The sequence below is a fragment of the Odontesthes bonariensis genome, chromosome 1 (assembly GCF_027942865.1).
Source record: "Odontesthes bonariensis isolate fOdoBon6 chromosome 1, fOdoBon6.hap1, whole genome shotgun sequence".
Lineage (NCBI taxonomy): Eukaryota > Metazoa > Chordata > Actinopteri > Atheriniformes > Atherinopsidae > Odontesthes > Odontesthes bonariensis.
The window spans coordinates 4270875-4286966 of NC_134506.1; the positions used below are offsets into that span (position 1 = coordinate 4270875).

Genomic DNA, 16092 nt, shown 5'->3' on the forward strand with positions numbered 1-16092 from the left:
GCAGAATGTGTTGGCATTTTTAAAAGCAGGCTCAAGTACCCACCTTTCCAATTGATCTTTTTTTTATCTATATTAGTTATTTCTGTTTTAGTATTTAATATTTCATTTTACTTTCCATTTTAGCCAGTTTATATGACAGGATTTTCATGTGACCCGTTTTAGCCAACACTTAGCTTTTATCTCCAGTGTTTCCTCAGTGGGAGCCCTTTGCATTGGGGGCTGCTGTTGGCCCTGGTTGCTGGGGCGCTCACCTCAGACTTTGGTGGGTCCATGCATCCACCTTGCAGCGGTGGGGTTTGGCTCCTTGCCCTGTCTGGGGTCGGCTTACGGCTCCGGTCCGGGCAGGCGGGTTTCTGGGGGTGGCGGCTGCCTCCCGATGCAGACGGCTCCTTGTGATAGTGTTCCCTCTCTCTGGTTCGTCCTCCCACCGTCCAAAAACATGCTTGTCGGGTTAATTGGTGACTCTAGGAGTAAGTGTGAATGTGCATGGTTGTGTGTCTCCGTGTGGCCCTGTGATAGACCGGCGACCTTCCCAGGGTGTACCTCTCGCCTAATGACAGCTGGGATAGGCTCCAGCCTCCCCGTGACCCTAAATTGGATTAAGCGGATATAGAAAATGGATGGATGGATCATTTAATAGTCTGTCCATTGTTTGCATGACATGGCTCCAACAGCAAAAAATCCAACAGAATTGTGAACCTGTTTCCTGGTGGGTTAGCTGCTTCTTCCTCCCCCTAACGACTGTGGAATGTTCATTAGCACTAACTCAGTGCAAAACAAAATTTAAAAAACAATCAGTAAAATTCAGGTACAAAATGTTACTTTATTAAAAAGGACAGCAGCACAGGTGGTGGATTTGATTCGTCTTTCATTTGTAACAATGCATCACATTTTCTTAACTTTCTCCTCATATTTGGCCTTGAGTGCAATTATGCATTTGAGTAAAAGTATCTAATTCATACACTGTTCAAACTAATCATTTACCACGGCTCTCTAATAACCGAAGCATTGCTCAGATATCTACCAGTCTTCTGTTTCTGTAAGGTCATTTGATTTCATGCCACATCCTGAGTCATCCTGAAGTACTCTTCACCCCAAAATAATCCCACAACAAATGAAAGAAGACACTTCATAATGTTGCACGAGGCAGTTAAGTCTTTGCTTATTCACAACGACCAAACAGGATGTAACTTCAAAGAGCATGCTGGCATTTAGAGTGAGTCTCTCTTTGATTCTGTCCTGTGATGACCTGCGCTGATAAGTCAGAGGTACTGTACACCCACATGCCCCATTTACCCTCTGCGTCTTACAAACAAAAGGCTAAGGTGGAAAGTCCCACCTTGACCAGGTTGTGTGAAAAGGTCTTGTGTCACAGCAATAAATCCACTCTTAATAATTACACACAAAACCATTTCTTCCTCATAATCTCATTTTTTTTTAGTTTACCCGGAGCAGAGCAGACGGCTTCATTTCTGCACACTGCTTTCATATAGTGAGGACCATGGACTTTCTACATGTCTCAATGACCACGTCTGACAGGCACCGTCACAGCTTCCCACTCTCAGTATTCAAATCGCTCCACTGCAGACCAATCACTCGCCACTTCATGCGAGGTCAACTCCAAAGAACAAGTTGGCTCTGCTCCTCAGCATCACCAGTTCAGATTCAGAATGAAGTTCCCTCTGCCGTTTTGATGTAATCCTTGAAATCCGTGGGGACGTTTAGCATTGAGCAAACCTGCAGGGTAGCACATAAAGGTTAGCTTGCTCTGTTCATGCAGGGGAGCCTCGGATAAACAAGTACAAAAGACTTCAATATTAGATTAAATGAAAGTCAATCTTGTTAAAAATCATAATGTGTTATTAACCCATTTAGGCCTAAAACGCCTGGAAAAGAATGCCTGTAAAACCTATGGGCGATTTCAGAAAGACCCTAAAACCTGAAGTTTTTCTGGAAATTCAGCAATTGTGTCAACGCCTACTAAATGATTGATTTCTCAGCCTCTGTAGCAGATAGAAACAAAATTCAAAAAGTATTTGTGAGCTTACACCTGTGGCTTTCTTTGGAAATTGAGTTTATTTACATACGAGTTTATTTACATGAGTTTATTTACATCCGTCACGAAAATAGAAAATGTAAAAAGTGAAGTGCAGGAACAGCACTATTTTCAATAAAAAAAACAGTAATAAAATAAAATAAAATTTTATTTAATTTTGAAATCATTTATTTATCGATTTATATATTTATTTTATCGCCAGTAATCTCTTCGTACTGGCAGCACAAGGAGCCCATACACATTCCAATAAACGTTTTCATCTCCGGCACAGTTACGTGTGACCACCTTGCCATCTTTGCTCGAGCTGGAGTCTGATGTACCTGGTCACTGTATCTATTCGTCTCGGAAACGAGATGCGCCCAAAGCTCCTCAGTAAAAATATGATTAAATGCCTGCAACGGTGTGGCATCTGCAGGTAAATCGACTTTCACCCCTGGTGTGCGGTTGAAATCTCTCCGTCAATTACGGTGGTAATTGTCAGTCTTCCACTCACATTCAAACCCTTCAAAATCATCCTCGTCATTATCGTCATCTTCAAACATATGTGCTAGCCATAAATCTCGATCAATTGGGTCAGCACGTTCATCAGCATCATCAAAGCTAAGAAATGCATCACAATCGCTACCGTCTGAAAAAGACGTGTACGCTTTCCCGGCCTTAAAGGTAGAATAACGCAACAGCGCCCCCGGTTTTCAAGGTAGAAATGCGGCAACGCTTTCCCGGCCTAAATGGGTTAAGTGAGTAGTAGAAATGAAGACAGTGGGCCTCATGCAAGAACCGTTCGTACGCACAGATTTGTTCTTAAGTCGTGCGTACGAGTGATTTAAGAGAATTTGCGCATTCACCAATCTTTTCGTATTTTACGTTTTCTTTCAGGTACGAACAGAATTTACGAGTGTTGCAGACCTGTCGTAGGAGTTGTGTAAAATAGTCCGCTGTTATTGGAATCAAGTTTGCTTGACTAATGGATTGTATATTTAATTACTTTGAAGGAAACATAAATAAATATATACATTATACCCCATAATGATGCTGACATTATTCTGTTTGACTTAAATTATGCACTAATTGAAGGTTAATTTGACTCTGTATATAACAAGGTCAATGGGAAGTGTAACCAGCGGCTGACTTGCTACTTTTGGATGCCTTAGCGCGTCAGGCTCTTGGAAGAGAGCGTGTAGATATCCTTGCAGAGACAGACGAATGGCTGACATTGCGATTTAGATTGCCAAGGACTGTGCTGCTGCAAATAAGCAGCTTGCTAGAGCCACAACTCCAGAGAGAAACACGCAGATCAAACCCAATTCCACCCAGCAATAGACTGCACACATATACCCGTGCCGTTGTGGAGCGCACTGAGCTGAAGGCCAGGTGGGTGTGTCTCAATACAGCTGGGGGGGAGCAAACTGCTTTAGCCCAGAGAAATCTGGCAAGCTGCGTTTTGCACAATATTGCCATGAACGAGGGTCTCCACCTGAACCAGCCCAGGCAGACCAGAAGGTGTGGTGCCAGAAGACCCCCCTCATGGACCACCCCATCAAAGTGCCATCATGATGAGGCAACAACTGATTGCACAGCTTTAGTTGTAGTCATCGAGCGCATTTTTAAGCCATTTTCATATCAAACCATTTCTTCTTTATTTCGGTGACATTACGAACTACAGGTGACAATGAACAGCACTCGTAATTGCTTCCCATTTCTTGGCTTTAGCAGGTCCCCGTAATTCCACTGCTGACACTGCTAAAAATGACAGATTTTCCTTTCTGGATCTCTGAAAGCAGAACTTCAGTCTCAGAGCCCCTAAAGTTGTTCTTTTTGCGCCTTGATGCCATTCTCATGACTCAACACTCAACACTTCCTGGCACAGGAGAGAGGAAGCACAGCCTTATATGGTATCATTTTGGGCGTGGAGTGTGCAAATTTACTATCCTCGTGCACTTAAATACGCACGGGTGGCATTCATCATTTAAGCAGGTCATTTACACTTTTTCCGAAGTTAAGAGCGTTTGTTGAATCTGACGTGGCGTGTTCGGACGAGACCTTCGTACGAAAATAAGTGAGAGAAATTTAGAATAAAAATACGAAAATGTTCTTGCATGAGGCCCATTGTTTCATACATCAAATATCTTATGTTATAATTTGCAAAGTAGTTACTTCCTGATATTAAGGTTTTAACATACTTCCTGGGTGATCCAAGCACAGGTGGAACCAAGTACACGTGTAAAAGCTCATAGGATATTTAAAGGTGTTCTGGGATGTATATGGCTGCATTCTTATAAGAGTGTGAATACACACGTGAAACATTAAAGGAGCACCCAATCACATGATGTGCCTCCATATAACAGGTCAGGGTACTACAGGGATTGTTTCCTTGCTGGTTCAGTATGCAGGAAGATAGGAAGGGGAGGAGTAACCATTTCCGTTCGTAGACTACCCAAATTTAGTAAATCAATAAAAACAGGAGCAAATCACGATAACACAAAAAAAATTAAGACAAATAACTTCACTGAGCAAATATGGTGTTCTATTGGATTCTTGTTTGCTCAACTAGAAGTTCTGTTCTTGCACAATATACTTTTCTGCGCTCAAAGCTTTCCATTGCTTGCTCAGAAATGAGGCCCAAATATAAAGCCATCAATAAAAACATTAAAAATGTTTTTTTTGGAAATTAGATCGTCCAAGTCTCTGTTTGTACAGGACTTGGTTGGTGATCATCACTGGTCAAAGTTATCAATGATCTAATCTTGGCCTCTGATGGTTGTCCTGTTGTATCTTGGTGCTGCATTTCATACAATCAATCACAGCATTTTATCACAGAGGCTTGAAGATGTTACATGTCATTCTACTTCTCTCAACAGACCTATCATATACTGTAACATAACCTATCTAAATGTTTGTTAGAATACTGCTGAAACTAAATGAAACATGTAAAGGTTAACAGTAATGGCCTTGTGAAACTCCAGGGAGAATTTGACTTTCTGTTGATTTAAAACTACCAACTGAAAAATGAAAACTCGCCTTAAAACGATGATGAAACCAGTGGGGAAACTGACATTTCAAGCAAACTGAATAATGAAGTCTAATGCAGAACTAAAATGGAGGCTCCCTGTGAGTCATTGCTAATTTTGAGCACTGATCACTTTAATCATAGGTGTTTTGCACTGCATTGTATATCATGAATTGAGAGATAATCCATTTTATAAAAAACTTTTTCAAGTATTTTGCTGAGAAACAGAGCATTAGAAATTGGTCCATAATTCTGCAGAAGAACAGTGATTACAGCACACTTGAGAGATGCTTCTACAGAGAGCAGTTAACTATATTTATTTTGTTTTTTCTTGAAAGATTAAAGACAGATTTGACTCAAAAGAAGATGTGCAAGACTTAAGCTACTAAATCATATCTTCCAAATCTCTAAAATTTAAATCTGGTATGTGGACATTGAATTTTTGGCAGCAAATGTGACCAATGGTGAGGCCGAATCAAATACACAGCTAGAAGAAATGAATGTATAATTCCTAATATAGGAATACTGAGAAATGTAGGACTATTTGGCTGATTTTATCAGCATTTTTATAAATGTCAAGATCAACGTGTAATTTACTTTTTGTAAATATAATATGGCAAGCCATTGCTAGCCATTTTGTCATGTTTTGCTCTTAATAACAGTTTTTTCGAGCACGCTGGAAAGTCCAATTCAGATTATATTTGTTGAAGACAAAAAAAAAATCAAGTACCTGTCTGAACTTGGCTCGAAGCTTCTCTGTGTTGTCCTGTAGCTTCATAGACTGCGGATCATCAAGATGTGAGTTTTGGATCAAACCAATGAGAACTTCCAGTGCCTTCACACGCTTTCTGATGGCACAAGGTGGATTGAAATGTCCCTGTTACTAGTTCTTTCACTAAAACTCCAAGAAAAACACACTTATTCACAGTTAAGATGGTAAATGGACTGTACTTGTAAAGCGCCTCTACATTACAAGTCACATTCACACACAAATACAATTTTACAGGCTACACAGAACTTTATTTCCCCCAACACACACATTCTCACACCGATGGACGCATTAGGTAGGCAGTATGGGGTTGAGTGCCTTTCCCAAGGACGGGATGTGGTCCCGGGAAGCGGGGAGTCAAACCACCGAGATTCCAGTTGGCAGACAACAGCACTTCGTCCTGAGCTACAGCTGCCATTCACTTCGAGATAAAAATGCAGTATTCTCTATGTAGGTTGACAATTTTGGTAGAGATGAGATGAAGAGAAATATATGTATGGCACTTCACTGTAATCCAGAGGTGTGACCAGAATGGCATGTGTGGGCATGGCCGTAGCGACATTAGAGGACAGCGAGGTCTGGACCTCCCTTATTTCATCCGTTTTTTTTTTTTTGGACCGCCAAAAATGCCCAACTGAATCAAACATAAAAAACCTCAAAACCTCTGTGAAACGTGCTTTGCAGATTGTGGTTAACATCCATGGGCTTTGTTTTCGTTTTTTTGCCTGTGTGAGTGAAAAAGACTGTGCGAGTGGAGTGGTGCGACTCGTGGAAGAGAACGCAATTCAGCAGACATCGCAAGTGATTAAGCCTGCGCAGCGCAGCACTTGGGCGCAACAAAGCCAACAGTTTTAAAACAGTAGCCTATGCATAATGAGTTATGAGTAGGCTATGATGTCTTCTTTGACAATTTTGTGAAGCAATTTGATAAGTCACTGTTTTTAAGAAGCCGTCATTTGGTTAGTGGAGAAAAAAAAGACCGACTGACACCATCAGCTGCATAAAATATGAACATTAAAAACATAGGCTCATGTAAAAGCATAGACTATCCGTGAAAGGTAATTTGATTGTAAATTGGAAGGCCTATGATATAGACTTTCGGCTTTTTGCGTTTACGTGTGCAGAACTAAGAGAGAAAAAAATAACACAAAGCGCGCGCGCGACGCGAGGATAAGAATGTTCAGCCGACATGAAGTCAGATACGTGTGTGAATGATAGCAGTAGGCTGCACCACACGTCATAGGAGGATTCAGCTTGCATTTGATGAAAAAGCTGATTGTTGAGATTTTAGGTGATGCCATTTGTACTTTTAGGGGCTGTAATTTGCAATGATTTATTTCTATTTGAATATTATTTTTATTTTGGAATATCACTACCATTCATCATTCAGTTCAACAAGTTCAACAGTATGGAATTTTTTTATGAAGTTTTTTTTTTTTTTTTGTAAAGAAATGTAGAACTTGTATGATGCATGCAAACGCACCATTACAACACTTACATTAGCTTTTGTTTAACATGCTCCACATTCTCCATTGAGCCAACTCCAGCTTTTTATTACCTTCATTAAGTCTACATTTCAGATCATTATATACAACAAAAACATCCAAAAATGTGAAAATCTACTTTTTTTTCAGCAGCAAGGAGTTAAGGTTACGGGGGGGGGGGGGGGGAACACGATAACAAAAAAATAAATAAAGCTATAAACTTTGCAGATATATGTTTTTTTTTTTTTTTTTTTTTTTTTTTAAAAATCACCACCTGCATGTATTCTATCAATACAAGACACAAACAGAGATAATAAATCGTGGCCTTTTTTCTGGCCAGTTTTCTTTGGATGGACAGGGCAGTTCTCAGGGGGGCAGGACTTGTTCCTGGGGGGGCAACTCCATCTGTATTTTAAAAGTGAATTGTAAAAAGTGTGGATATCTTCACATGAACTCTTCCCAAAACAGTGCATTACTTAACTGCTGCAGTGCGTTCAGTCCATACGGCTGCATATTTTTGGCAGCACATTAATGGAATCTGCACTGACCCTTTTTATGTGAGCAGATTAAATTCATATCATGCAGACACTTGCAAAGATGACAGCCTAATTTGAAAGGATGTTGCAAATTACTCTGCCAATGGCGAATAACACAAACTGCTCAAAATTTTGCAATAACTTTATCACCATGGTAACCTGAATTAGATGACCCCTTTTTTTTGGTGAATGCTCTGAAACTGAAAAAAAAAACAACAACACTTCATGTCATGAATGCAAAGTACAATAAAGACAAATAGAATGCATAGAATAGAACATTTTATTGGATTCATTCATGACCTATTTTTTGAGACCTTACCTTGATTTTTCATCTGTGTTATGCTGGAGGAGACATTTCCATGTCAGGGCAAAACCATAATAGAAGGAAATCTGACAGATAAAAGAAGACAGTAAACCAATTAAGTAAAGTCAGGGCTCTAGAGTGCGACCAATTTGGTCGCACGTGCGACTTATTTTCTCAATGGTGCAACTAAAAAAAACGGTGCACCGGTGCAACCACCCGTTCGAGGAAAAAAAAAAAAAAATTCTACGGGACTCTGAAAGTCTCTCTGTGGTTCAACAACAGACACACGTTAGACCCATATCGTGGTCTAAACCAATCAGAGATAGTGAAGGGCGGGACCCCCCTCTGATTGGCCCGTGTACGTTTGAACACGCGCAACCTGTAGTCAGACAGAGAGGTGATGAACCTCGGCTCGTCAGATAAACAGTGGATGTAGCCGCGGGTGATAAGATGAAAAGAACGATTGACAACTTTTTGGTGAAGTTAAAGGGGAACTGCGGTATTTTCAACATTAAGCCTCTTTTCTGAACCCCCCTCACCGCTTTTTTGATGTTTACTGCTGTCTCCGGTATTTGCCTAATTTTGATTCTTCTCAACCTGCTTCAGAATGGCAAGTCATGCGCATGTCTAGAAAGGTCCGCAAAAGCACAATAAACGTCCGTTTTCAAAATAATCAACTCACCGGAGTGGCTACTGGTGTGCACTGGTAATCCATATCAAATTTCGTGGCGAAAAGTTGCTTCTGTCGTATTTTATTTGACATTTTGTACTGGATGTTCGTTGATATTACTCCGCTACCGCTAAGAAAATAGTGGCTTGACCAGTTTCCCCGGCTAAGATGCAGTAAAGTCGATAATATAATGCACTGCATTTACTGTAAAGTGTGGCAATAGTGCATTTGTGACTGGTTCTAATACATTTCTAATTGAAATGCTGAAAAAGCACAACGCATCTATGAAACACATTACCTGCTCAGTGTCCCCTCTCCCCGCTGCCTTTCAGCGGCAGGCAGCAGCAAACACATCATCGGACGAGGCCGAGATGATAATCAAGTTTAACGTTGCCGACCATATTGCAAAAGTTCCCTTCACTAAGTTCAAGTCCGAAATAATTCTTCAGAAGAAAAATGGCTTGAACATAAACCTGATGTACAGCAATGATGTCGCGTGCACACAATTTATAGGAGTCATTGCAGATACATTGAAAAAAAAAGACATCTGTGCTAATTGCGAACAGTGAGTACATGGCATTCCTGATCGTTCAGGAATGCGTCAGTGTGTAGGCTACGGCTGTATCTTGAGGAGAGGAAGACCGGTGAATATACTGATATATACATTTAACCCAACTACAGGGGTTGGCCATCCGAGGGGCATGTGACTGCAATGGATGATAGTCCATAAGCAGTGTTGGGTAAGTTACTTTAAAAATGTAATCCGTTACAGTTACAAGTTACCTTGTTTAAAATGTAATTGTAGTGTAACTTTTTGGATTACTTTAAAAAAGTAATGTAACTAATTACTTTTGGATTACTTTTACCTATTTATGGTATAGGATAATCTGTATATTATCTGTATGATTCCATCTGTATTTATCACATTTATTTATACCATGCTATTTTTCTTTTCATTGTACTGCCATAACTACATTATACATTCTCTGCACATACATGCATTTCCCTAGGTAATTTATCTATTCTGCACAAATCTATTAACCATCTTTCCTTACACTAGCTGTAAATAACTGCATTTTATCTCTAAATACTGCATGCTATACAATCTGCACGCGTTACACTTGATAAGATGCCAAACTGCATTTCATTAATACATGTGCAATGACAATGAAGTGCTAAAAGGGGCCGAAGACGCAACCTCGCACAAATTGTAATCCTGTTAAGTAACCCCCATTCTCACTGAATGTAACTGTAATCTGAGCCATGAGATGTTCAGTTTGAAGCCCTTAAAACACTTGCAATTTTAATTTAGATTTTCTTTTTATTTCATTTATCTTGAGATGTTTTAAGTTTAAATTTCAGGCCAGTGAAGCACTTTACGCACCAACACTTTTTCAGTGAGTTTCAGTAAATAGTTAGTAAGTTAAGTTCAGTAAGTTTGTAGAATTGTGCTTCAAATAAAGAACTTTATTTTGACCAGATTGCTAGTTAATCGTTTACAAGTCAATATTGCCTATATGGACAGCGATTTAAAAATAAATTTATAAAAAAAGTGAACCGGTAAAACTGCGCTGTTAAATGCAATGCGTTTGAAAATTTGGGTGCACCTAACTTTTGTGCTGGCGCACCCAAGAAAAAAAGTTGGGCGCACCAGTGCAACCAGTGCAAAAAGTTAGTCTAGAGCTCTGAAAGTTAAGCTCCTTAACGGTTAATAATAATAATAATAATAATAATAATAATAATAATAATGACTTGGTTTTATATAGCGCCTTTCAAGTAACCCAAGGTCGCTTGACAACCCGCAGGTCTTTTAATGTTATATCCATCATCTGCCATCCTCACTGAGATTCCTCACCTCAGACGACAGCTTGGCTCCATGTGAGGCTCCATGTCTGTGGCCGTCCCGCAGCCCCCGCTGGGTCCCCTTCTCAAATCCTTCCTGATAGCCTTCATCTCGGAACCTGGAAAACAGCCGTGTTAAGATACATCTTTTGTTTGTTTGTTTGAGAGGAAGAGAAAAAAAAAAATACAATTTGTAAAAATGCCCTCATCAACAGCTTTCTTTGAATGCAGATCTTAGATTCAGAAAATGCAACATTTGGCAACACTTCTGCCTGTTTCACAGATTTAACTGGTCAGCTAGGTTTGTTTATATTCCACTCCGTGTGTTTTATATGTTATTTGTAAAAATGTACTGTGTAGTTAGCTTACCTGTGTGTCTGTGAAGTGTGTCAGCTGTTTTAACACCTGGTATCAATACAGGCGATACCTTCAGGTTATCAGCAATCTTTCTCTAAAAAAAGATCTGAATGTCTAATTAACGCTCTTAACACATTGACTCCCAAGTCATGTAAAAATACGTTTTTACGTTTTTTTTATGGATTCTGAATCTATACATTCTAATGCACATTCTGTGTGATTTTTGTAATTATGTGATGAACAGAACTGACATAGATGGCAGTCAAAAACTGGTGTCATCATCTGGACATTTTGATCATTACGCCAATGGCTTTGCGTCAACTCAAGAACAATTTTGATAACGCTGCATTGATTGTTGTGCATTTCCGCATTTTGTCCAATCCCTCGGTTTCCAGAGGGTGGCGGTAAAGTAACATAAACAAACAACAAGAAGGAGAAGAAGACACGCGACAAGTCTAAAGGCGGTAGCATGGTTGCCGCGTCTGTCACGGCGGTGTCGCACCGTGACGTCAAAATGACGTTGCAGTCCTGGCGCTTCCCTTGAAAAGACGGCGCAGCGCGTTGTCGTGCACCAGTCGATTTTTGTAACTTGGCGGCGCCGAGCACAACGAACCGGATGGACCGATGTGAGACCAGGCTCAGTGAGGAGGTGCGTTTGTACAGACAGCTGTACGAAACTGCAGTGAAACAGCACAGGGACCAAGTAAACTCCCCAAACTGGTGCACAGAGATTGGCAGAACTTTGGGGAAAGAGGGAGAGTTCTGTAAGAATGTGTGGAAGAAGCTACGGGACAGATACGTGAAGGCAAAGAAGAGGGCAGAGACTCTGTTGATGCCGGGGGCTTCAAACCTTCACCTCTTTTAACTGAATTAAAAAATTAAAATGATCCGAAAACTGCAGCAGTATCATTAATTACAGTATTCCTGCTCTTGACAGCGGCATTGTTTTCTTCTCCACTTTCGTGGTTGCAGAGTAGAGGTAACCTTCACGTAGCAGCGCCACCTCTGTGACGGAGAAAATTGCAACTACTGGCGCGCAACGACTTGCGCCACTATATAGGGTCCTATGGCGGGCACGAACTCGTGACGTCATCAACACCGCTCGCGCGAGCAGACGCGGCAACCATGCTAGAGCCTTAAGGAGGCGGTCTTATGAACAGGTTAGCTTAGCTTAGCTTTGCAACGTGCTGCGATCACGCTTGGAGGGAAAGGGAAGCCGATATCTCAGTTTGTTGTTGATTTTGGTGGATACCCGCCTTGGTTTAGCTAAAGATAGCTCGCTAATGGCGGCACCTAGAGACACGCAGTTTTGACCCACAAAGAGTTTAAAGTCTCAGCTTTCAAACGAGCCATAACCTGTTTCAGTGGCTCTATCACATAATATGCTGTGACTGTACAAAAAACGTCAAAAAAATGGTTTAGAACGCTGGGATTCTTCGACATAATTCCGTAAACACCGCCGGTATTCAATTTGTTAAATGCCAGGGCACATACACTACACTGCCAAAAGTATTCACTCACCCATCCAAATAATTCAATTATCTCTGTTTGTGTCTTGTATTGATAGAATAAATGCAGGTGGTGATTTTAAAAAAGCATATATCTGCAAAGTTTATAGCTTTATTTATTTTTTTGTTAAAACCTGCCGACGGCTAGCCTGATAAACCAGCCTAAATGGATTGGATGTCTAATTTAGTCTGGCTCCGATGAATGGATACAACGGAACATTGTTGATGAGCACAACCCGTTGTCTTTCAAACCGTGTCTGTGCCTATAGGCCAACGCTCTGACCCTCTGCCCCGCCCGCGTTGATTCAAAACACATCTCTGCGTTGTGATTGGTTTAGTTGCCATCTGCCAGATTCAGGGCAGTATTTTCAAAATGAAAAGTGGTTCGAAGCCAGACCCAACCGCAGGCAAAACATTTTGCCGTCCAGCAGTTGGCGCTGGTTTTCCAGGCTAGCCGACGGCAGCTTTAAGGGGCAGAACAATCGTCAAAACTGCTTATAGTTATAGTAAATAGTACAGTAATAGTATTCTGGTACTCTCAGCTTTATTTCTTCTCTTTAGCAGTTACTTGGTGAACACATTTCTTGTGACCCTGATGGTGTTGTAATGGTGCGTTTGCATGCATCGTACAAGTTCTACATTTCCTTACAAAAAAAAAAAAAAAAACTTCATAAAAAAATTCCACACTGTTAACAAAATTGACGGTCATGATTTATGCTAGTGTGACCATATTTTCATTACCGAATTGAATTATTACTATTATTATTATTATTATTTTTATTATTATGTTTTAAGTTGTAGTTGTGGTTTGAAGTTGTGGTTTTCCACCGATTTTTTCAGGTATTGTTTTCTGCCCCCCCAGATGAGCTAACTGCCCACCCACACATGCCATTCTGGTCACACCTGGTTCAAACCGATTGACAGCGCTAAGCTGTTTGGAACTTTTGAGGGCTACATGAACCACGTGACCGTGTGTCGGTTAGTTCAAAGAGTGTCGTAACTCGCATTGTTTAGGCTCTGTGTTGTAGTATAACCAACTGATGTGTGAGGTGACTTTGGTGACACTACAGTCTGTAATACAGCAGTTGTTAAATATTTAGTTAATAATAAGCCACTCTCACACACACCAACTCCAAATTAGGCATAGACTGTGTTTGTAGAGTCAACAGCAGGCCATTGGTGTCCGTTCATAGTGGTTTTGGTCACCGTAGAATAGCTTACTGAATACTTTTGTAGCGGGGTTGCACCGTGTGAACGGCCCCTGCACGGAATGTTATTCAGACACACAGACCACTTCGATACGAAAAAATTGTGTGTAGCTCATTATTTATCCCGTCATAGTTTTAGAGTGTATGATTTGTTCTATGAAGACGCTTCATTTCAGAGGTAGCCTATTGATTCGGGAACTGCGAATCTGTCAATATCTGTCCAGCTTTACCTTAAATCCGTCATTCAGCTGGGTACCTTTCTGTAACCCTCCGCCCACAAAAGATGACGCGAGTTTGTTTTCTGTGTGAGAACATTGGCGTATGTGCCCCTCGCACGGAGTATCAGTGAACATACCCTGAACGAAATACTGTTCTTATTGTGCGTTTCAGCTCTGTGCCAAACCCGTCTCCCATCCCATAAACAAGACAACGCTTGAAACTCACCTTTCATCCGCCAACAGAATGTTATCAAATAGATCGTCCATCCCCTGTCCGCGTGCCATTTCTAACTGATTTAAGCAAAATAAACTGCAGGAAACTACCAGAGCTTTTTCTTCTTCGCTGTTTAACAACTATTTACTCAGCAGTCTCAGTTGCATTACCGCCACCTTTTGCTCCGGAGTGTGGGCCATTCATTTTTAGGGACCGAGCAGTGAAACTGCAAGGCCCCCATAGTATGGGGGAAATTTTGGGTCAAAAAAATTAATATAAATATGAACGAATTTATAAATGTATATATAATTAATATAAATATAAAAATGTGATCGAGACATATGTGAGTAAAAATGAATATAAATATGAACGAATTTATAAATGTATATATAATTAATATAAATATATAAATGTGACACACAAATAAATATACATATGTATATAAATATACATACATTTGTAAATATATTTTCGAGATTTTAAAATAAATATGCTTGACTTTGTGTGTGCAGTCTGGCAGTCTGCATTTGTGGATCCATTTTTTGCTCTCGTGTCCATGACGTAATTTTGACGCACTCCTACTGTGCTGTAGCCTGGCGACCCCATCCTACGTACTTCCGCCCAAAGATTTTGGCTCCGCACATAGTCTGGCCAAATCCCCCTACCTCGGTTCGCTCAGTGTTTTGCCAATCAGCAAACAGTTGCGAGTGGTGACGCAGAACTCACGCGCGGAGTCCATTGTAGTTCAACCGCAGCGGAAATAAACATGGCGACGGAAGAACGCTAGAAGCTATCCATGAAGTTGTCTCAACTCTGGAGAGCATTACACAATTAAAACAAGAGCAAGAGGAATGCCTCGTCAATTTTGTTAGTGGCAAGGATTTCGTAGCTCTCCTTCCAACTGGCTTTGGGAAAAGTTTGATTTATCAAATGGTACCGGTATAATGAAAGCGGATGTGGGAAGCGTGATACGCGAGCTAGAGCCTCGCGAAAGTAAGCATGAACCTCGGCGCATAACCTACATCCTTTCTAAACATTACTGATTGGTTAAGGGAACTCCAATGAATTTAAGTTGCTGAGTAAGGTCCCACCCTCCATGGAAACGGATTCCTCTTGGGTTTTCCCAGACTGTTTGACGGAGTCAACAGTCGGCTTTCGCCCAGGCTAACTGTGCTGCACGATGCGCAAACAAATGCATGCCGATTTGAATGTGAACAGCGGCACAGCCCTTTATTCACGGAGCATCCACCAGATGGCAGTGTGCATGGCACAGGGCAATGGCAGTACCTAGCAGTCCAAGACAGAGGCTTTGGACGATCAATATGGAGTTGACAAGTGGAACAACTGGATGGATATGATTAGTAGTTTAATTATTTATAACTTTTCCTAAATCCCTTTGGACCTCCACCCAGGATGCTTTGACAACAGAAGCCGGGCAAAGACAAAGGAAAATCTGGGCATTTATTTTCTAAGTCTGACTAAATGAAGTCTTTCTCCTCGCTTTAGGAGCCCTGAAAGCCAAGCGATGGGGAACTGACTGGGCTCTGATTTCTCAGCCACTCAAAGGACTCGAACAGAACTCCTGCCTCCAAATGTATTTTGTATATTGTAAATGTAAATTTACTTTATTTATACAGCCCTTTACAAACAATCATTATGATGTACCAAAGTGCTTTACAGTGGGTAATAAATAAAGAGAGGAATAAGTAAAAAAAACAAATAAAAAAACAATAAAAGAACAGTGAAAGCAATAAAATACAACAAAATTGAATAAGATAAAAATAAGATAAAGTGTCATCATACTACTGGGTATTAAAAGCCATCCTAAATAAGTAGTTTTTTAGCCTAGATTTGCAGAGGTCCAGGTCAGGAATAAGACGCAGCTGGACGGGGAGCTTAAATGGCAGCTGACAGACTTC

The 16092-nt window shown here is 40.7% G+C and overlaps 1 protein-coding gene across 1 annotated transcript; it reads right to left on the bottom strand.

Moving 5' to 3' along the window:
- Window positions 1-809: 809 nt before the first annotated feature.
- Window positions 810-14296, bottom strand: lto1 (LTO1 maturation factor of ABCE1). Its single transcript, XM_075464335.1, has 5 exons — window positions 14186-14296; window positions 10682-10787; window positions 8172-8242; window positions 5794-5911; window positions 810-1737 (listed from the first exon to the last, which is right to left on the bottom strand). The coding sequence occupies exons 1-5, from the start codon at window positions 14242-14244 to the stop codon at window positions 1666-1668; spliced, it is 426 nt and encodes a 141-aa protein (XP_075320450.1). The 5' UTR covers window positions 14245-14296; the 3' UTR covers window positions 810-1665.
- Window positions 14297-16092: the final 1796 nt, after the last annotated feature.

Excerpts from the sequence above, each read along its gene's own strand:
- lto1 (XM_075464335.1), bottom strand. The coding sequence starts at position 14,244 with ATGGCACGCGGACAGGGGATGGACGATCTATTTGATAACATTCTGTTG. Across the intron at positions 8,243-10,681 it reads GAGCCAAGCTGTCGTCTGAG|ATTTCCTTCTATTATGGTTT; the intron begins GTGAGGAATCTC and ends TTTATCTGTCAG. Across the intron at positions 1,738-5,793 it reads TTCGAGCCAAGTTCAGACAG|GTTTGCTCAATGCTAAACGT; the intron begins GTACTTGATTTT and ends GCTACCCTGCAG.